The 21,515-nt window shown below is 48.7% G+C and overlaps 1 protein-coding gene across 1 annotated transcript; it reads right to left on the bottom strand.

Annotated features, from left to right (window-relative positions):
- Positions 1-1,226: 1,226 nt before the first annotated feature.
- Positions 1,227-13,632, bottom strand: LOC128109539 (ER membrane protein complex subunit 8-like). Its single transcript, XM_052736689.1, has 3 exons — positions 13,603-13,632; positions 1,725-2,315; positions 1,227-1,580 (listed from the first exon to the last, which is right to left on the bottom strand). Exons 1-3 carry the CDS (start codon positions 13,630-13,632, stop codon positions 1,446-1,448), a joined length of 756 nt encoding a protein of 251 aa, XP_052592649.1. The 3' UTR covers positions 1,227-1,445.
- Positions 13,633-21,515: the final 7,883 nt, after the last annotated feature.

The following is a 21,515-nucleotide window of genomic DNA, read 5'->3' as shown; positions in this document are numbered from 1 at the left end:
TTGACTGCCTAACTTGCACAGAGCCCTATGTTTGACCCCAGCATGTAGATGGAAGTTTCTCTGTCCCGCCTAGCCTCATGTTCCAGATGAATCTCTCCTACCTGAGCTCTCTCAGCCACTTATAAAATAATCCCTCAGAGGCTTATATTAGTTACAAACTCTATGGCCTATGGCTCAGGCTTCTTGCTAGCTAGCTCTTTCATCTTAAATTAACCCATTTCTATTCATCTATGTGTTGCCACATGGCCGTGGCATTACTGTTCTGCTGGCATCTTGTTGCTCCTTGGACAGCAGGCTGGCGTCTCTCCTTCCTGCCTGTCTCTTTCCTGTATCTCTGCTTGGATTTCTCACCAGCCTGTAAGTTGCCTTGCCATAGGCCAAAGCAGCTTATTTAATGACCAATGGGAACAACATATATTCCCAGCGTACAGAAAGACATCCCCCAGCACCAGCACAGTGTGGAGTTGCATTGGGAAAGTGGAGTAAGAAGACTCAGAAGTTGGAAGCCACCCTTGATTCCACAGTGAGTTCAAGGCCAGCCTGGGGAACATGAAAGACCTGGTCTCAAAACAAGAACCAAAAAGACACTGTAAACAATGACAACAACAAACACACTAAGGGTTAATGATGCTTCAGAGGGAGTTCTGAATCAGTTACCCTGGAAACAGGTAGTTGTGACATGAGGACACAACCACCTCTCTCCCCAGCTGCACACCCTCCCTTCCATTTCCTGCCAGTTGGTACATTGTGCGCCTTCATCGAAGGTGGGTACCCAATTTGGAGTTCCCATACTCTAGCACTGAGATATTAAAAAGAAACCTCCTTGGTTTATACATCTCTCAGTCTCAGGCATACTGTTACAGCAACAGAAAAAAAAATTAAAATGTTTCTCACAGACAAGGGAGAAAGATATAAAGGAAGGCATGTGGAAGAAGGGGTGTTCAGGGGAGCAGCTAGCCCGCTGTTCTCTCCCTCCACTGGCTGCTCTGGTCAGGTGACTCCCAGGGTGGTGGTCAGGGAAGCAGACACAAGTGTCAATGCCAAAGCACAGCTCTCACCTCAAAGGGAGTGAGAGATGGTTTATACTGGAGCCAGGAACACGATTCAGCTGATCCCAAACTCCATGTTCCAGTGAAAACAATTTCATGAAGTTTTTCTTTTGTTTTGTTTTGTTTTGTTTTTTAGATTATAAAAGGCTAGAACTGTTTAAAGGGAACAACCTGGGACAAGCAGAAAGAGCTCTGATGGGCAGGATTGGGCAGCATAGGACTAAGAACCACACCTCTCCACAGCCCTGCCCTGAAGGATGCCGACCGGACTCCCCTTCCAAGGCACACATCACAGACTTGCAGCTTCCCATCAGGCTAACTCATTACTCCTCTGAATTTAAAAATATGTTTTCCTCATCTCTGTGGTGGAAAGTGTCCAGCTGTCATGGTTCTCGTCTAGCACAGGTGCAGAACTGCTTTGTTGATCTCGGGGTTTGTCCAGTCGTTCCGAATGTCATCCAGGTGGTTATCAAAATCCACGAGCGTTTCATAGGAGTGGCTGTCCAGGAGTGATGCCAAGATCCTCTGTGCCTCCAAGATCCTCTGTGCCTCCAAGATCCTCTGTACCTCCAAGATCCTCTGTGCCTCCAAGATCCTCTGTGCCTCCAAGATCCTCTGTGCCTCCAAGATCCTCTGTGCCTCCAAGATCCTCTGTGCCTCCAAGATCCTCTGTGCCTCCGGCCAATCTTCACAGTAGTCGTGGTGTGGGTCTCTGCATCTCCACCTGTTCTCATGGTGCTCGTACACATGGATGGTAGGTGCTGCGCAGCCCATCGTGAACTTGGCATTGTCCACCACGATGAGTGCAGTCTCACTGAAGCCCTCGGCGATCCTGGAGGCCACCTTCTCTGCCACCTGGTTTGGGCTGGCATCCTTCACATGCTCATTAGCTTGATAATGGCCGGTGGTCACATAGCTGTTCTCTTTGCACCACGAGTCAATCAGAGTGAGCGCCACCTCCAGCACGGGCGCTAGGGCCAGCGGGCCCTGGAAAAGCGGGATGCAGTCCACGAAGAGAGTATGGGTGCCTGCGCCCGGCAGGTGCTCCTTGCGTGGCCTCTGCCTCTCGGCCACCAGAAGCCCGTTGACGGCGCAGTGCGGGTACTTGGCGCCGTGTAGTACCATCTTGCAGTAGGCCTGGGTGGTCAGCTTCACGCCCGGCGTGCTGAGTCTGGCTGGCGACGTCGCAACGGAGACCCACCGTACGAGAAACAACCTCGCAGCACCCTGTGGCAAACTCACACCTCCACTGGCTACCTTCCGCTTCTACCCTCCCGCTGGAAAGCCCAATTTCATGAAGTTTTCATGGTAACAGAACAAATAAGTCAATAAATCAAGACACTTCTAATACATGGTGGGAGCACCCTGTAAGTGGGTATAGTAAAGGGGGAATCTCTGCTATAGGGTTCAGGTTCTGTCGGGGACAATCTAGTAGATTTCACATTGGACAGTCACAAGGAGGTTAGGGCCAATATCAGGGAGGGCTAAAGACAGTCCAAGATCATTGACTTTGATCTGCTACATTTAACCCTTCACAAGCAAGAAGGTTTTTAAAAACAATTTTCCCATTTATTGAAAATAGATTTTTCCCCTCACATAATATATCCTGATTACAGTTTGCTCTCCCTCTACTCCCCACCCATCAGGATCCACCCCCTTCTCCATCTCATTAGAAAACAAATAGGCTTCTAAGGGACAATGATAAGATAAAACAAAAACCAACACACCAGAATAGAAAAAAACAAAACAAAACAAAACCAAAGAAACCAGCCAACCAGGCTCAGAGAATCATGGCCATAGGCTTTTTTTTTCCCCCTGAAAACTTCAACTCACACAGTAGTTTCCCCTCCAGGCACCCAATGGCAAGGAGAGTGACACCATAGAATGTGGGAGGAGCTTGCCTGCAAAAATATTCCTCCTCAGAGATACTCCCTCCTCTGTCTCCGCTTCCTCAAGCCCCTCAGGCTGTGGCTGCGAGCTCTTGGGATCTTCCAACCACAGGCCAGAGGTGCTGAAGATACAGGACGGTCAGTCTTCGTTGTCAACGTGACGGGATTTAGAGTCACCACGGAAACACCTCTCTAGGCAGGTCTACCTGTTAAGTTTGTAGACTGAGTTAATTGATGAGGGAAAACCTACTCTAAATGTGGGCAGCACCATCCTATGGCCTGGGGTCCTGGACTGAGTAAAAGGGAGGAAGTGAGCTGAGCACAGCGTTCATCTCTCCGCTTCCTGATTGTGGGCGAAACGCAAGCCGCTGCCTCATGCGCCTGCCGCCACGCCCTCCCCGCCACCGTGGGCTGTACTCTCACAGTGTGACCCAAAACAACCCTTTCCTTAAAGGGTTTTCAGCAATTTTGTCACAGCAACGGGAAAAGTGACAGACACAGAGAGCAAAGAGACACGCGGGCCTTCTGCAGTGGATACCACAGTGCGGTTCCCAGACTCCCCCTGCAGGAGTCTGAGAGGCTTCCTGGGAGGCACACAGCACACCTCTTTGTCAATTGCCCTGGCGTATGTGCCCCTCCTCGGGACAGACAACCGCTGTTGCCTGGGTGAAGCAAGGGTGAAAAAGCCCAGGCCCTCTGTGTGGTTTAGGATGACCCTGCGGGGCCATAAGAGCGTCAAGGCGCCCCCCAATCAACCCTGAAGATGGCGTCCCGGTCCAAATGTCAACCCTTCCCTTCCTGCTGTCTTCACCCGGAGAACCTCTAGAGGAGCCAGATGTAAGCTACTCTCTAGCCCAGCGTGTTTCCAGGGATCCCCACTTTCGTACTGTTCAAGGGTCCCTTGGAGAGGGCAGCTCATGAGAAGAAGCACCCACCCAGTGGAAGACTGCTGTTCTCCCGACATTCAGCGAGTCTGTGATGGCGCCCGCTACTTGCTGAGTGGGGTCTCTCAGGCACTTTGTTCTCTCTTTGCTTTAATCCTCTCTTCAAGTGTTTCACTTCTGAGGTCAACGCTGAAACGAGTTTGGCAGGAAATTATCCATTTCTTCTAGACTTCAAAAATGATGGCCCAAATTTGCATATAAATATTTTAATTTCTCTCGTAGCTGTGGCTCTATTTTCGTAGCCATTTTCTGGTATTAATCAGAAAAGCTGAGCAGTTTTTGGTCACCAAGAGTAGTGTGCACACAAGAAAGCTTTTCTGAAGGGAAAATGTGGATTTTTCATCCCCAAAACGTGATAGCTGAGAAAAAGGAAAAGATGACCGCTGTGTAAAACCCCTGTGACAGGGAAGGAGAGCATGGAGGGAGAGGAGCTGGACTGGAGGCAGGGGGATTATCAATGACACAGATAAAGACCAGAAACCCTCTCCCCATAATAGACAGAGCATGTGTGAGGGAGAAAAAAAGTCTGAACTCTATCTGGAGAAAGTGGGAGCTGTGTAAAGGTCCTCTAAAAGGTCAGAAGTCTAGTGAACCAAGGATCTTTTTGAGCCTCCAACCTTCCCAGGTCTTTAGCCCCCATCCACACTTGGGAGTGTCTTTCTCTTCCTTAATAAAGGATCTCAGGGCTGGAGTGTCAGCTGTTAAGAGCACCTGCTGCTCCTGCAGAGGACCAGAGTTCTGGTCCAAACTGCCTCTAACTGCAGCTGCAGAGGGATTCGATGCCCTCTTCTGGCCTCCATGGCACCTGCACACGTGTCTGAATATACACTTGCACACACTTACCTTTAAATGAAACGTTTTAATTAGATAAGGTACACTAGTTCTGTTTTACCACTTTGCATGTGTCCGTGGTCCATTGTTGTTGTTGTTCCAAGATTCAAGAACCTGGGAATTCCGGAGGGTGCCTTCTAAACTCCAACCCATAACATCTGCAACAATGGCCCAGAGAGTCACACTGCAATGATTTCTGACAGTGCACAGGGCACACACACTGGGCTGTGAAAATTATGAAGGAAAAAGTGAAAGGTTGAGCTGGAGAGCTGGCTCAGAGGTTAAAGGTATTTGCTGACCTTACAGAGAACCCAACCTCAGTTCCCATGACCCATGTCAGGTAGCTCTCAACTGCCTATAACTCTAGCTCCAGGGGCTCTGGCAGCCTTTTCTGGAATCCTTAGGTATTTACACTCACATGCACATGCATGTGCACACACACACAGACACACACACTTAAAATAAATCAATAAAGTATTTTTTAAATAAAAAAGCTAGAGGATGGAGCCACGAAAGATGACATGGTACATATTGGGAGTTCTAGAAACAAAAACAGAATCACCCAGCAGAAAGAAAACCACTAGAACAATAGGAAATATTCCCAAATGAAGAAAACCCTGGGTTCTCTGGGAATGTAAAATCTCTTGAACAAAGAATCTAGAAACTGAAGGGCTGTGTCTCAAAGGGAGCTCTTACTGAGTCTAGAGCTAAACGCACTAAGCAATTTTAGTACTCTCGACTCAGCGGGGGCAGTGGGGAGGATGGGATGTTAGGTATCTGGATGTCTCTACCAGTGGGAAGAGGAAGACCCCAGAACTCCCCAAAACTGCTCCACAGCTGGACCAGACCTTCAGCATGTGAGCCTGCAAGGGCCACATCACTCTCATCCCAAGACACCAAAGCCAAGGAGATTCTCTTAAGGATTTAAGAAGTGGGAGATTCCCCAATAAAACCCCATGCCTACCCACTTGGTGTAAGGACAAGGAAAATCTTCCAAAGCAAAGAGGGAGAGCCAAGGTTTTAGAGCACAGGAGAGCAGAGCAGCTTAAAACGCACCACCAGGACGTCCAGCAGAGAACCACTCAACACACACACAATCTTTCCACAAATTGGGCTAGGGACACGGCTCAGTGGACACACTGGTTAGTTTGTATCAACTCGACACAAAGTATAACCACCTGCAAAGTAGACATTTCAACCAAGGATCCGCCTCCATTAGAGTGGTCTGCCTTCATCAGAGTGGTCTGCCTTTGTGCTCATGGGGGCATTTTCTTGATTGATGTAGGAGAGCCCAGCGCACTGTGGGCAGTGCCACCCCTGGACAGGTGGTCCTGGGTTGTATAAGAAAGCTGAGGGGCTTCAAAAATGGCTCAGGAGTTAAGAGCACTTGCTGCTCTTGCAGAAGACATAGGTGTGGGTCCCAGCACCCACAGAGTGGCTTGCAACCATTTGTAATTCCAGTTCCAGGGGATCTGACACCCTATTCTGGTCTCTTCGTGCAACAGGTACACACATGCACACATACACTCATGCAGGCAAAAGATAAAAATAAAAACAAATAACAATTTTTTAAAAGAAAGTAAGCTGAGTAAGCCATGGAAAACAAGACAGTAAGCAGCACTCATTCATGGTCTCTGCTTCTGTTCCTGCCTCCAGGATCCTTGCCCTGACTTCCCTCAGTGGTGGACTGTAACCTATAATCCATACAACTCTTTCCTCCCCCCATGTTGCATTGGGTCATGGTGCTTTGTCACGGCGACAGATAACAAACAAGGTTGGTGAGTAAGAGCATTTGCTTGCAAGCGTGAGGATCCGAGTTTGAACCCCCAGCACTCACGAACAGCTGGGCTTGGCTCTGCGTGCCTATAACCCCGGCTTTGGGCTCAGAGATAGCTGGGTGCAGGGAACTCATTAGCCAGACAGCGTTCAGTGAGAGAGCCTGTCTCGAGGGAATAGGGAGCAAGTGACAGATGAAGACATCTTTCATCCTCCTCTGCATGCACATGCATGGGCACATGCACTCATATGCATGCCCCGCTGTGTGACTTTTTCAGCAAACCAATGATATTGGGTTAACTTACAGAGTATAGGTGAGGGGATACTTAGAGGATTGTGAACAGCCCAAAGGTAGCTGCAAGACCAAAAGAGCACCTCAGCATGGGTGATAACTCACAAAACGTGTACATAATGAAGCTCTCCCAAGGACTTGCAGGCCACTGATTGTTAGTCTTCTCTCTCCAGCAATACTAAAGCTTGCCCTTGAGGAAGGAAGTGCCTTGTAAATCTTACAGGACTCAAATCTTGTGAGTTTTAAGAACTTCCTGAGACACATATGTTGTTTCCTTTCTGAGTTTTAATGAGCCTACCTCTAGGATGGAATGTGTCAAGGTAGAACTTGCTACACAACAGTAACACACACACACACACACACACACACACACACACACACACACACACACACACACCATCCCCATCAGCCCACTCACACCCAAACACACATAGTTGTTTTCAAATTGCTAAGTCAGACAACTAATAAAACAGACAAAGAAACTGAGAAAATCTACAGAGGCTTAGATTCAAATGACCAATAAATATAAAATACACCCAAAATCTGAATGAGTCACAAACATATAAAGTAAAAATGAGAAGTTACTCTAGCCCTGTTAGGTAAACTAATGCTAAAAGACTGAGAATAATAGACTGGAGAGATGGCTCAGCAGTTAAGAGTACTTGCTGCTCTTGCAGAGGACCTCAGTTCAATGTCCAGGACTCAGGTCTGGCAGCTCACAACCAGCTCTGAGGATCGGACTCTTCTGGACTCTGGACTGTGAGGGCTCTGCACTCTATCTGTACCCACATAAACACAAAACATGTACACATCTCCCCACGACCCTGAAAGAACTGAGAATACCTCCTGCTGGCTCAGCTGTGAAAAATCAACATTTTTAGGGCCATTTTCAAACCACCTATTAAAATTAAGGTGCTAAAATTAAGAGTGCCCTCATTCTCGGTATTTAGGAAATAAAAGCATTCCTAATTAAAGCATTAGTAAATTAGGAAATGGACATGATCTATACAAGCATAGGTGATGTTTATAATAGCAGGACACAAACCGTGAATGGCTGTCAGCTGAGAGTAGATGAACGAATGGTGATGTGTTATTTCATTCCATAATCTGTTAGCCTAATAGCCTGCTGGGCAGCCATTTAATGGAGTGCTTTTGTATCACTCTATTGTGCTTAGGAGTGTGTGTGTGTATGTGCGCACACACACACATGCACTGAGTGAAAAATAAAGGACACGTGACACATGCCAGCTTGTCAGCCTAAGTTATCCCAGAAGGGCTTGGACTAGGGCAGGGGTATTCTGTATTCCAAGAAATTGGGATTTCCCCCATGAATCTCATTCTGGGAGAAGAAAAGGTGTGAAACATGATGCCAGACCAGGAAGAGGTTTGTCTCCCAAACCAAGATTTCACGCAGTTCTGACAGCTTCTTAGCCCACATTGCAGGAGACACTGGAGCTGAGATGATGCTGGGTCGATGATGGGCAGGACCACACCTTGATCAGGACCACGTAGCTATGGACAGCTCTTTCCCTCTGTTTAAACTTGATCTCCAGCCCAGCTGTCTGCCTCCAGGCTATGGATTCTGCTCTCTCACCCCACGCTCTCAAATGCTGCCAGCACATCAGACAGACAGACAGAGGAGTGTTGGATCACAGCCCTCTCCCATGTCATTTCTTAATTTCATGGATGTCGATGCTTGTTTCACAGAGTTAAATAAATGCATGATAAACAAAAGTAACACACATGTATGTCTGTGTATGTATGTATGCTTGGTGCCCAAAGAAGCCAGAAGACGATGTGGGATCCCCTTGAACTGAAATTACAGATGGTTGTGAGGCACTCTGTGGATGCTAGGAATTGAACCTGGGTCCTCTGCAAGAGGAGCCAGTGTTCTTAGCCTCTGAGCCATGTCTTCAGCCCCTATGCCATTTCTTTCACAAAAGACTAATCATGAACTCTCTAAGTGGGGGACATACACGACAACCCCCCTCATAGCCAACTAGCCAGATCCAACCTGCAGTCTTCTCCAGTATCAGGCTACCCAGCTACAGAGTCAGAGAACAGAGGGACAGGTCCTCAAGGTGAAGAGAAGTTGGGGAGCAGGACTGAGCTGCAGCCCCAGTAAGCAAGCATGGGTGGAACCCAGCCAAGCAGACAGGCCATGGGCTTCCTGGTGTGGGGCAGTTTTCGGTACCCTGCAGGCAGCCACAAATGGGCTTTTAAGCATCTGGGGTTAGTTCTGCCCTCTGCCCTTTGGGGAAAGATTGACAGGTCCAGAGGCTTCCTCCCACCCCAGGAGAGTCAGGAAAAACAGTTTGTGAGCACAGGGGAGGAAGCATCAGGCAGGCCTGAGATAGGCAGGGGCGAGACAGAGAGAACAAGAAGACAGTGTCAGGTTTTATTACCTAGTGCTGCTGTGGTCCCGCCTCAGCCTGGGTTCAGGTCCTGAGACAGTCGTTACAGGCATTGGCATGAAGGAATGAATTATCTGATGACCAGATGAGTTTCACATAAGTGGCTGGCCCCAAATAGCTCCAGCCGTCTTTATTTCTACGTCAAAAACAAGCATGGTTTTCCACACTAACAATCAAAAATCTACCCTCCTTCAACATTAACCTCCAGCAAAAACAAATATGTCAAATAAGTTTGCCCCCCAACTTTTACATCAAAACATCTTTAAAACCCAAAACAACACTTACCATTTTGCTAGCTTGGCCAAATATCAAGCCAGGTACATCCTGTCTTTACAAAAAAAAAAAAAAAAAGGTGATTGACATAGACACACATTTTCAAGAACAGCAATATCATTCAAAACTTTGCAAAGCATATTTACAGGAATAGGGGTGATCTGCCTCAGATCCTGTCAGCACTGGATCAGAACAGCTCCCGGGGTCTGGAGCGACAGCTGGCATCCCCAGACAAGAAACCTGAGAAGTATCAATTCTAGGGGAATCCCACATCCAAGCATACACATATACATGGACATACATGTAGGGAAGCATCGACATCCATGAAACTAAGAAATGACATGGGGGAGGGCTGTGGCCCAACACTCCTCTGTCTGTCTAATGAGCTAGCAGCATATGAGAGCGTGGGGTGACAGAGGAGAATCCATAGCCTGGAGGCAGACAGCTGGGCTGGAGATCAAGCCGTCCTCCGTGGCTTTCTCCCACTTCCCAAATTTAAGACCCTTGTGAACAAGCACATGCAGTTTGAGAGACTGGAAACCTTCTAGTGATATAAAAGCAGTTTTCATGTCTGTTTTTCCTCAATACAACTGCTTCATGTCACTGTTTTGTGGGTCTCGATTTCTGAAAGGGGCTGTGCTTGATCTTCTGACTTAGGGTCTGAAATGGTATCACAAATGCCATCAGACAACTGGAATTGTCATCTGAAGGCTTGATGGTGTTGGGGTCCTGGCTGGCTCATTCATAAAGCTGCTAGAGGATGGCACTTCCCACAGGGAACTCAGCCAAGGGATGTCACCAGCACCATAGGTGGCCTAGGATCCTTGGGCAGGTCCATTTCCTACATAATACCCATTGCTCCAGAAGTGGCTAATCTAACCTGCCAAAATTGTCTTATTGAAAACCAAAATCTCAACCAAAAGTGTTTAAAAACTAAAGGCATTTTTTGTTTTGCTTTTTTCTTTGAGAGTTTTATTCAATGGCTCAGACTGTTCTTAAACTCATGGCAATCCTCCTTCCTCAGCCTCTCAAGTCCTGTAATTACAGTTGCATCCTAACTAGGGATACTATTGCTGTGATGAAAGACCACAACCAAAAGCAACTTAGGAAGGAAAGGATTTATTTGGCTTACTTATCCAGAGCCACAGTCCACTGAGGGAAGCCAAGGCAGGGATTCAAACTGGGCAGGAACCTGGAGGCAGGAGCTGATGCAGAGGCCATAGAGGGGTGCCGCTTATTGGCTTGCTCCCCATGGCTTGCTCAGCCTGCTTCCTTACAGAACATAGGATCACCAACTCAGGGGGTGGCACCACCCATAATGGGCTGGGCCCTCCCCCATGAACCAATAAGAAAGTGCCCTACAGGCTTGTCTACAACCTGATCTTATGGAGACATTTCTTCAGTTGAGGTTCCTACCTCTCAGATGACTCTAGCTTGTATCAAGTTGACATAAAACTAGCCAGCACAAAGTGTGCGCTGCTATGCCAACCCTTGTGATTTGTGTCTGTCTTTCTTTGCTGTGACTTCTGATCCCTGCTGGCCACATAGTAAAGTACATCTTTTAGGTTTGGGTCTAGTGGTGGCCTAGGCCCGATAATGACTGAACCTCAGCTCATGGTGGCAGCCTGTGACTTCCCAGAGTAAGAAGTTACTAAGCAAGCAAGAGGGCAGTGTTGTATGACTTTTCCTGCCTAGAGAAGGCACTGACAACAGACCGAAGAAAGAAGCCCTCCTGAAGCAGTGAGTTGATTGGGGTTACATATAAAAGGATGGGAGACTGAATGACAGCTGTAGCAGTGAAAAACCCACCCAGCACGGCTGAAGACTCATCAAAGCTGCATTCCTGGAGCTCCCTATCCAACGTGTAGGCAGCTCCACTGAGAAGTCTCCTCTCCCTACCAGTTCTTACTGCTTACCCAACACTTGCGGATAGTTGGAATTCTTGTAAGTTTCAGGAGTTTCCTGAGCCGTTTGAGTTTCATTTGCTTGCTGGGCCCTATGATTTTCTCCCTTCTTGCTCCCTACTCTCTGTGTCTTCCACCCTCCTCCCTCTTTCTTCCTCCCTAGTCCCTCCTTCCTCTTTACCCCTCCCCCTCCCTTCCTCCCTGCTCCCTGGTCCCTCCTCTTTCTTCCCTGGTTCCTCCTCTCAGTTCCTGGTCCTTTCTCCTTCCTCCCTCCTCCCTTCTCCCTGTTCCCTTCTCCTTCCTCCCTGCTCCCTCTTCCTTCCTCTCTGGTTCCTGCTCCTTGGTCCCTGGTCCCACCTCCTTCCTCTCTGCTTTCTCCTCCCTCTTCCAAAAGAGAATGTTTCAGTATATAGGAAAGAGGCACACAGCGCCTTAAATGCACTTGAGCTTTTGACCAGTGGAATCGCACAACACCTGTTCCTCAAGCCAGGCGTCCCGGCTCTGGGTCTGGGCTGCAGTTGGGAATTTTAGGACTGTGATTTTTCTCCCTCGATTCCTTTGGGAAAGGGAGTGAAGTCTAGTAATTCACCTCATTTCACCCTAAGTTGTGTTTGGCTTCTTGTCACTTTGTCCTCCACCCCCAGGGCAGAAGGCACCACTCAGAAGTGATCACTCTCTTGCTATCCCTGTAGGGGCATGCAAGTATTCCCCTCAAGAGCCGTTTAATGGTGGCACTACTGGAGCAAGCCACCTAGGGAAGCCACTCTAGTCTTTCCAGGGAAACTGAAGACCAACTCCAGAACAGAAAATGGACAGCTTTGCTCCACTTGAGTACTGGGGACACATAGCTTCTCCCTAGGCAGACAGGAGTGTGGAGAGGTGCCTTGTGCTCCAATGCAGAGCACAGGCCTCAACAGATGAAGAGCCTGCCCCTCAGACGGTCCTCACAGATGTGAACCTGTGCCTGTTAGTCAGAAGTGCCCACTCTTTGCTCAGACACCCTCCTCACAGAGTGGGCACAGCATTCATCAGGGATGCTGTGTGGAGATCTTAATTTTTTCCTGGTGATCTACGGAGAGCTGAACCTCCCCTCACACCCAATGTGCCAGATAAAAGAACAAGGCACCATCCTTCAGCATAGGATGCCACCCAAGATGTGGTTTGTCTCAGAACCGACTCACAAATGAATCTGTCCTCCCAGTTCCCAAAATCAATATTTACTGTCAGGGCAGCCTGGGGACCACAGCAGGGGGGACCCCTTCCTCACGAGTCAGGGGAAACTGATTGTATAGCCATCACATCAAGGAGGAAAAAATTACCAGCAGGCTAGCATATGGGAGAAATGGGAATGTGGTTCCTGCGGGACACACAGAACTCAGAGGCAGACCTCAGAGCACCAGCTTACATCCTTGACCATGCCCTGGGTTTCCTCATTGTCAGTATGGCTGATGAACCTGCCTCTTGCCCTCACGAGGCTTCCAAACGGAAGAACTCTTGGGACAAGACAGGTGTAAGTTTAAGAGCCCGTGAACTGGGTAACTTTGGATACTAGGCCCGAACAGTTTCCACTTCAGTTAAGTGAGAAGAGGAAAATCCACGTGACCAAATTGACATGAATATCATGTCACAATGCCTGTAAATCTATTAGCACATCCTGGCCCTTGATGAGAAGTACTCAATTAAGTACAGCTAAGAATATGATTAGGTACGTGGCTGCGTTCAGCTCCAGACGGAAGCCGATTTTCAAAGTGTGTGGCCTATTGCATTCGGGTAAAGGGTATGAACAGATGATTTAAGGAATGTGTGTGTGACGGGTAACCTTGGGTGTGTCCTTCCTCAGGATCTCATCAAGCAGGCTAGGCTGGCTAGCCACTGAGCCCCGAGGACCTGCCTGTCTCCACCTCCCCAGGGTTTGGATTACAAGTCTGCACCGTTATGCCCATCAATTTTCCTCGTGAGTTTTGGGCGTCAAACTCGCGTCCTCACACTTACAGGCAAGCACTTTGCCGACTGAGCCACCTCTCCAGCTTCTCCACAGGTTTTTGGTTTGGTTTGGTTTTGCTTTGGTTGTTTCTTCGTTTTCGTTTTTGTTGTTGTTGTTGTTGTTGTTGTTTTTCAGCTTTGTCTCACCTGTGATCCAGATTCTTTCATAGAAGGGTCTAGGAAACTCGGGAAAGTAGTGCTATGGACCCTCAGGTTTCTCTGAGAACTGTTGCGAAGGTGGGAGTACCCCAGCCGCCTCATCCTTCTCAGGGCCCATCCCGCTGCACTCTGCCTCTCTGCTCTTCCCACCTGGCTCATTGCAGTGAACGTGCCTTGCTCAGTCTCCTGGGCGCTCAGCATCTCACCGGCAGCTTCTGTTCCAAGAGGGAAACCACCTCCTTTAACCCGCCATCCAGGGACTGGGCCCCAGACTGAGTTACTGACTCAGTCCTCAGCATCTGGTAACCACCTGTGGGAGTGCTGAGCTTCACAATCTGCCTTACTGTGGCATCTTCAAACCTGGACCCAGCCCTCTGCTTTCCAAGCTCTGACCTCAGATCTCAGACATTGTGGACAGACATTTAGGGCCCAGGACTGCCATTCCAGGAACCAGCAGAAGACTGTATGAGCATTTGTAAACTGGCTGTGTGTTCTCATCAAATGAGAGACCCTGGCCTCAGGCCTCTAGATGCACGCACGCACGCTCATGTGCACCAACACGAACACAGACCTGCACAAGGATCTGTGACCAGTTGGTTGATAAATGGCTGCATAACTTCTTTCTGTTTTAAAGATGTCAAGTTGTGTGTGTGTGCGTGCTCAAGGGCACTTGCGGAGACCAGAAAAGAGCAAGAGATCCCCTGGAGGGAGAGCTGCAGGCAGTTGTGAAGGCAGGCCCTCTATGAGAGCAGTATGCGCTCTTAAACTCTGAGCCATCTCTCCAGCCCCAGTAACAGCTCCCCAGCTGCCGCCTTCCGTGTGTTCTACTTTCACCCCTGGTTGAAATACACAATACTCCCTTTCTGTCTTAGTCGGTCACATCTGGCTGTTGCAAAGGTTGCTGGTTCTCTCACTGACTGCTCTGCTGGTGTGCATTTCCCTGCACTTCCATCAGCTCTGCCAGACCACGCAATCACCTTTCCTGGTGCCCCTTTCCGATCCACCCTCTACCACTCACCGTCCCTTCAGAGGTGACCATTCCAAATTGCTCCCCTCTGTTTTCAGATTTTCACCACTGAAAGGATACCTCATGACTTAGAATAATGACCAACGAACTGAGTGTACAAGATTCTGAGTACTCTGCCTGCCTTGGCCATCACTGGGCTGCCCAGCCTCTCCTCTTGCCATGCTCTTTCCTGCCCTTCCAGACAGTGCTCATTGCACACTTTCTCACATGCCCTGGGCCCCCACACTTCCTCTGACACAGGACCTTGACAGAGTTCCTCTTACTGGGACACTCTTCCCACACCAAACTTTTTACATAGTTGACGGTTCCTCATCTTTCATACCAACCTTTGATTGTCACTTCCTCCAGCCAGCAACCACTCTCCAAACTAACTTAGCTTGCCGACTACACATCCTTCAGAGTCCACATTCTGCTCCAGGGTTGACATTGGGGTAAATGATATTTGATCTGTTCGCTGGTATATGGGACCACTGGGCCAAGTTAATAATTAGTCCCCTCTATCTCCAACCTGGGTACACTCCTGAGAACTCATCGGTGCCCACAGGCAGCTGTTCCGTAAACCAATAATCCCATCTTCCTCCCAAGCCCGCTCCTTCTGCAGTCTCCCGCATAAGACACAAACAACTCCTTTGCTCAGGTTCTGTGGACCCCAATCCTGGAGTCTTCCATGCCACACACCCCGTATGCTTCATCACATCTGGAGTTCAAATGCTGCCCTCATCACCCACTGCCTACCCTTGGCACAGGGTGTCAGCATTTACTGCATGAATCACAGAAGTAGCCATTGTCCTCTGCCATCTTGTCTCAATACAGCAGTTGAGGCAGCCCTGTCCCAGCATCAGTCAGATCATGTCTCTCTCCTTGTTTGGGTCCTCCTTGCCATCCTGTCTCCTATCCCCTCTCCCCGCTCTGCTCCTGTTGTGCTCCTGCTGTGATGAACTTGACAATCTAGAATCACCTGGGAAGGGAGCCTCAACGAGGATTTCTCTAGATTAGGTTGGCCTGTTGGCATGCCTGTGCGGGGTTTTCTTAGTTGGGTTAATTGAGTGGGAAGACCCTGAAAGTATGCGGGGAGTCGTTCAAGGGCTGAATGAAAGGAGAGAGTGAGCCATGCACTCGCAGGCACGCATCAATCCACTGCTCTCCTCTCCGGACTGGGGGTGTGACTAGCTCCGACTGCCTTGACATCCCTGCAGTAACAGGCCATAACCTAGGGGTGTAAGCTAAACAAATCCTTTCTTCCTTAAGTTTCTTTCATCAGAGTATTTTATCATGATGACCGGAAATGAAACTAAGATACCCACATTCAGTCCCGTGCTGGCTGCCGGCCTCCTCTCATGTGATTCCGGCATGTCCCAGTGGCTGCATTGTCTTAGAATGTTCCTTCCCAGGCAGCTGCTCCCAGCCTCCATTCCTCTCTGAGCCACCTGACTGGGAAATCACCCCCATTCAGGCTTTCATTCCCATCCCCCCTTCTTGGAATAAGTCCCTTCCTAATGAGCCATGTAGCTAATTACTTCCTTGTTTATTGACTGTCTACCTCATGGTAGGCAAGCCGGGTAGGGATAGATGGAGAGTGTTCCCTGCTTCCGGCTCCAGGGTGCACGCTCCCCAACACATAGCTGGTACTCCACAGCTCAGCTACACAGTTCAACTAGTCTTGCAGACCCAACAGCTGATGGGAGCTACGCCTTCCAGATGATTTTTAGGGGGTCCAGGCCCGCCTTTTAGAATTAACCCAATAAACCCAGCTATGATAGGTCCATCAACCCAGGAGCCAATCAACCACACAGAAGCCAGCTCCCTCCCTTTCCCTAGGACCTGATACTCCAACAACCAGAGACCAGACTGGAGTCAGTCTACCTGATGCAAGACAGCCAGGCTCCCATCGGGGGACAAACGGACAAGTGAGGGTCAGGTGGAGTTCTGAAGGGGTAGGCTGGATTGAAGAAACAGGAGGAAACTGGGCAGCGGTAGACAGAAGCAGGCAGGGGAGACACACAGGGGTGAGTGAAAGGGGAGAGGCTGGTCCCCAGGGAAGACATATCCCTCAGGGCACAGTTTGGGCTGCCCAAGCCTAGACCAGCGGGACTAAGTGCTCAGATGACAAAAGCTAAAAACACATAGACCGGAAAATACACGGGAGGAACAGGAGCCGAATCCAAATCCAAATCCGTGGCGCTGACAGTAAACAGAGAGAGGACAGGTCCGGAAGTGCCTCCACCAGCAGTTCAGAGGCCTGGAGTGGCTGGAAGTGGGAGGGAGAGGTTTGGGGGATGAGATGAAGGTAACCCGGCTAACATCAAGGGGGAATGTCATCGGCAGCTTCATCTTACCCTCAAAAGCCGCAGGTCCAGCTCAAGGGCGGAGCCTCAGCACCATCCCCATTCCACAAAGCCTCCCTGCTTGGCCCACACCTCTGAGTATTCTGGGTCCTCAGGAGAGTTGACCAGGTGGCTCAGGAAGGCAAGAAGCAGCCCATGCAGGGAGTGTAGGGGTTCAGTCTTTCTCTGCCCCTCATGTGGGGGGCACTTGGATACTCTGTCACCTGGATCGCCTGACTATGCGTCCTTGGTCCATTCACTTCTCCCCACCCGCTGACATCACAGCACCCCAACTCCTCCTCGGTGAAGTCAGAGAAGGCAAAGCCGCTTCTCCAGACATTTGGCTCAGAATGAAAACAGAACTTCTGGGGTGCATGAAAGGGCAGGCAAGACCTGGTGTAGAACTTCACCTGTGAAACTGCTTCTTGCTTCCTGCTCAGAGAGAGCGAGGGAAGCCCCCGGCCCCCAACCTCCACCATAAAGAAAGAGGCTGTGGGGCATGTAAGGGCTCACATTGTGGATTAACAGCCAGAAAAAAACAAAACAAAACAAAAAAACACTGATCAGTTTATGCTTTTTGTACAACACATAGGCTGAGTGGACCCAGACCCAGAGAAGCCTGGCCCCTCAGACTCCTATCACCAGGGGAGACACAGAAGGAAGTGCTCTGGGAACTGAGAATGCAGTCTCTCAGCTGGGTCCAGGTCAGGCTGATGCATTATGACTGGGTAACAGGGTTCTGGTACAGGCTGAATGGCTGGAGGAAAATCACATTCGCACTCTGAGCTTAATCTGCTTTGTTGTAAACTGGGAGACCATGGTGCCTAGAAGCCTGTAGACATATTTGGTCTGCAAAGCTTTGGTTTTGGTTCTGACTTTGGGAGTCACAGGGCAAGGTTTGGTTTTTTTTGTTGTTGTTGCTGTTTGTTTATTTGTTTGTTTTTTGAGACAGGGTCTCATGTAGCCCAGGCTGGCCTCAAAATTCACTCTGTAAACAAAGATAACTTCTAATCCTCCTCCAGCCACCTCCCATGTGTTGGAATTATAGGTATGCAGGATCATACTGACTTGATGTCATGCTGGGGATGGAAGTCCAGGCTCCAGGCATATGCTCTGCTGACCCTGCTAGAGCCCTGCAAAGCCCTTCTTCTAGCTGGGCATTTTACCTGCAATCTGGATTTATGGCTTTCTTCGTTGAAGTTCTGAAGCCCTGACGGGCAGCAGGGCCAATTCTTGCGTGGCTGTCATTGGCTGCCAGTGGTCGCCCCAGGCTGCCCTCCCCCACTTCTGCTGGTGGGGATCCTCACCTGATAACCTGCACAGCTCACAGCCTAGTAGGTCGGATTCCAAGACCCTGCATGCCTTGATCCAGGAGTTCACTGTTAGCATCTGTGCACTGTATGACCTGGGCTAGGCGAATTAGTCTCAGTTTCATCATTTACTAAAGGAGAATCGTGTTTTAGGCGTGCCGTGAGGAGTAGTGAACGCATGCATTAAGATTTGGGAAGGTACATGTGTGTGCAAGTGGTTCCTGCATGTGCTGCCATCAACAATTCTCTTTCCCCTTGGCCTCTGCCACACCTGCCCCCAAATCTGGTGCTTCCTGACTGAGTACTCAGAGACAGTAGCTCACCAGCAACCCTTACCCTTTGGTGGATGGAGAGAGACAGAGCTCATTGCATTGAGTACATAAATGTGTACGTGTGCATTTTCACATAGGTACACAAACAGACATGTATTATGTGCATACACAGGTACGTAACTACATGCATACACATGGGCACACAGTCTGTGTATACAGACATAGGTGTATAAATACATATATATATATATATATATATATATATATATACACATACGTACATACATACATAAACAGACATGAATGGATAGATGCATTCATGCCTATGAGAGCCAGAGTGCACCTTGGGACTAATTGCCAGGAGCTGGTGTCTCCACCATCCAGAAAACAAAATGGCATTTAAAAAAAACAGACAACCCTGTTCGGCAGCACACACAGGACAGACGTGGTCCCCGGCCTTGGGCGGACCTCTGTGTCCTATATACTGGCCCACAGGGACAGCTTCTCAACTGCCCATGTGGCCAGTGGCCAAGGCGGGATCCTGCAAGAGTGCTGAAGGGAGGGGCCTGTTTTCTTTTCTCCAGAGAGGAGCAGACGTGGAAAGCAGAAAAGCATTCCCAGGGGATAGATTGTCCTGGTTAATCTTTAGTCAGTTTGACACAAACTAGAGTCCTTTGAGAAGGGGCAAGCTCAACTGAGAAAACGTTCCACCAGATTTGCCTGTGGGTATTTTTTTTTGATTGATTATTGATGTGAGAGGGCTCAGCTTACTATGTCTCCCTTGAGCTGGGGTGCAATAAGAAAGTAGACTGAGCAAGCCAGTGAGGAGCACCCCTCCATGGTCTCTGCATCAGTTCTTGCCTCCAGGTCCCTGACCTGAGTTCCTGTCCTGGCTTTCTTTGATGATGGACTGAGTGTAGAACTGTAAACTGAAATAAATACTTTCTACCCCAAGTTGCTTTTGGTCATGGTTTTATCCCAGCAGTAGAAACATAACTGAGACAAGGGTCTTAGGACCCTAAAAACAATCCTAGCCATTGTAGGAAGTGGTGTTTTATGTATGTATACACATTCATGTACCACAATGCCATTCAAAAACCCACCTCCTACATGACAGAATGTTGCTTGTGTAGAGGTTGCTTTTGAAAAGGTCTCACTATTCAAGCATATATGCGTAGTAGTCCTCCTGCCTCAGTCTACCAAGTACTCGGACTACAGGCATGTATCACCACACACAGATCTTGTGATATTGATAATTCTGGGTGCGTCTATGTACAGAGGTGTTTGGAAGAACTAAGTGAAGTGCTGTGCCACAGTGGAGCTGCAGCCACAAACACATCTTCTTCCTGGCTCTGTGATGCCTGGGGCGTGGGCTTGGCTGTACAGGAAGCACAGCCTCAAATGCTGTCCTAGATATCTAGGATTGACTGACTTAACCAAAGACAAGGTGTGTGTGTGTAGATGACATATATGTGTATATGTGTGTAGGTGCACAAATACAGGCATATGGTGACCAGAGGACAACCTCAGGTATGCATCATCCACCTTTCTTCTGCTTCCGTTTTCTTTTCTTTCCTTTTTTTCTTTCTTTCTTTCTTTTTTTTTTTTTTTTTTTTAGACAAGGTCTCTCACTGACCTGGAGCACACTAAGTAGAAGCAGTCTAAACTAGCTGGCCAAGGGGCTCCAGGGATGCTCCTGTCTCCACCTCCCCAGAGCTAGGATTACAAATGTGTAGGTTCTCAGGATCCAACTCAGGATTGGTGCTTGCAAGGCCAGCACTTTCCTTATGCGGCTCTCTCCTCAGCCCCTAGGGTTTCTTTACCACACTCTGTGGAAATGAGGACAGAGCATGAAAACCCAAAGCACCCCCGCCCGCAATGGCAGAGGCCAGTGCCAGGCCGAGCAGGACAGCAGACCAGGGTGACCAGCCCAGGACACCAGCAAATTATGAGGACAAACCAATGAGGCAAAGTGAGACATGGAGGCAAACACCTTTAATCCCAGCATTTGGAAGGTAGAAGCTGGCAGATCTCTGAGTTTGAGTTTGAGGGCAGCCTGGTCTATATAGGAAGTTCCAGGTCAACCAGGGTTACATAGTGAGACCCTGTCTTTAAAAATATATCCGGTGAGGTGAAACCCTACTCAGGGCAGGGCACAAGCCTCTCCCCTGCCCCCACGCCCCACTTACGGTGCCATCACTACAGAATTGCCACTTATGCTTACTTACGGGTGAGCAGTTGCTGGGGAGGGGATTTGCATTTCAATAACAATTTAGACCCCTTATAATTAGTGTTTGCTAGTTTGCATTTTATCCTTGTGCTCTGCGGTTACCCTTGCCAGAGGAAGGGAGCACACATTCCCACAAGCCTCTGAACCAGTGTAACCTAGGCCTCAAAGGCACAGGCTGCAGAAACACAAATGGTTGCTCCGCGGCCTCTCATCTCAGCCCTCTCCGCGCATTCCGATTCCACATTTCCTTTCAAAGTGGAGATGCAAGTTAGTCTCCGCACTAACAAAACACTTTCTTCATCCGACACCGAATCCCTCAGCAAATCCTCAAATATCTTTGCAAATCTCAAAGATATTAAGGCATTTAACTTTTTTTTCCATTTAGACCTTTGAAGGATGCCGTGACTAGAATAATTTCAGAGTTAAAACCCTGTCGACTGCATAGAAAATTAAGGGAACTGCCTGTCATCCGAGTAACTGGGCTGATAACTAATTACTTATAGATTTTTCAGTCAAATTTGAGAAAGATAAATATTTAAATAAAACATATAATCATTTAGAAAGAGCGCTAAGTGTTTTGTAATTATTGTGTTGGAGGGAATCATTGCTCCACTAGTGCATGCGTCATTTGTGATGGGCTGCGCAGGAGCTGCGGAAAGGATGCTGAGGGGAGCCGGATGGTTTGACTTGTATATTTCCGTGTGTGTGTGTGTGTGTGTGTGTGTGTGTGTGTGTGTGTGTGTGTGTGTGTATGTGTGTGTGGTGTGTTATGGTGTGTGTGTTGTGCTATGTGTATGGTATACACACACGCACAGGCCTGAGGAGAATGCCAGCATTT

This window comes from Peromyscus californicus, unplaced genomic scaffold (genome assembly GCF_007827085.1).
Source record: "Peromyscus californicus insignis strain IS unplaced genomic scaffold, ASM782708v3 Scaffold_14__1_contigs__length_90479793_seg_2, whole genome shotgun sequence".
NCBI lineage: Eukaryota > Metazoa > Chordata > Mammalia > Rodentia > Cricetidae > Peromyscus > Peromyscus californicus.
This window is presented reverse-complemented; position numbering and strand designations above follow the sequence as displayed.

Bases quoted from the DNA above. Each gene is read 5' to 3' on its own strand.
- LOC128109539 (XM_052736689.1), bottom strand. From the start codon at position 13,632: ATGGGCCCTGAGAAGGATGAGGCGGCTGGG. The intron at 2,316-13,602 runs GTACTCCCACCT...GCGGGAGGGTAG, and splicing joins AGAAGGATGAGGCGGCTGGG to AAGCGGAAGGTAGCCAGTGG. The intron at 1,581-1,724 runs GCACAGAGGATC...AGGATCTTGGAG, and splicing joins ACTGTGAAGATTGGCCGGAG to GCACAGAGGATCTTGGCATC.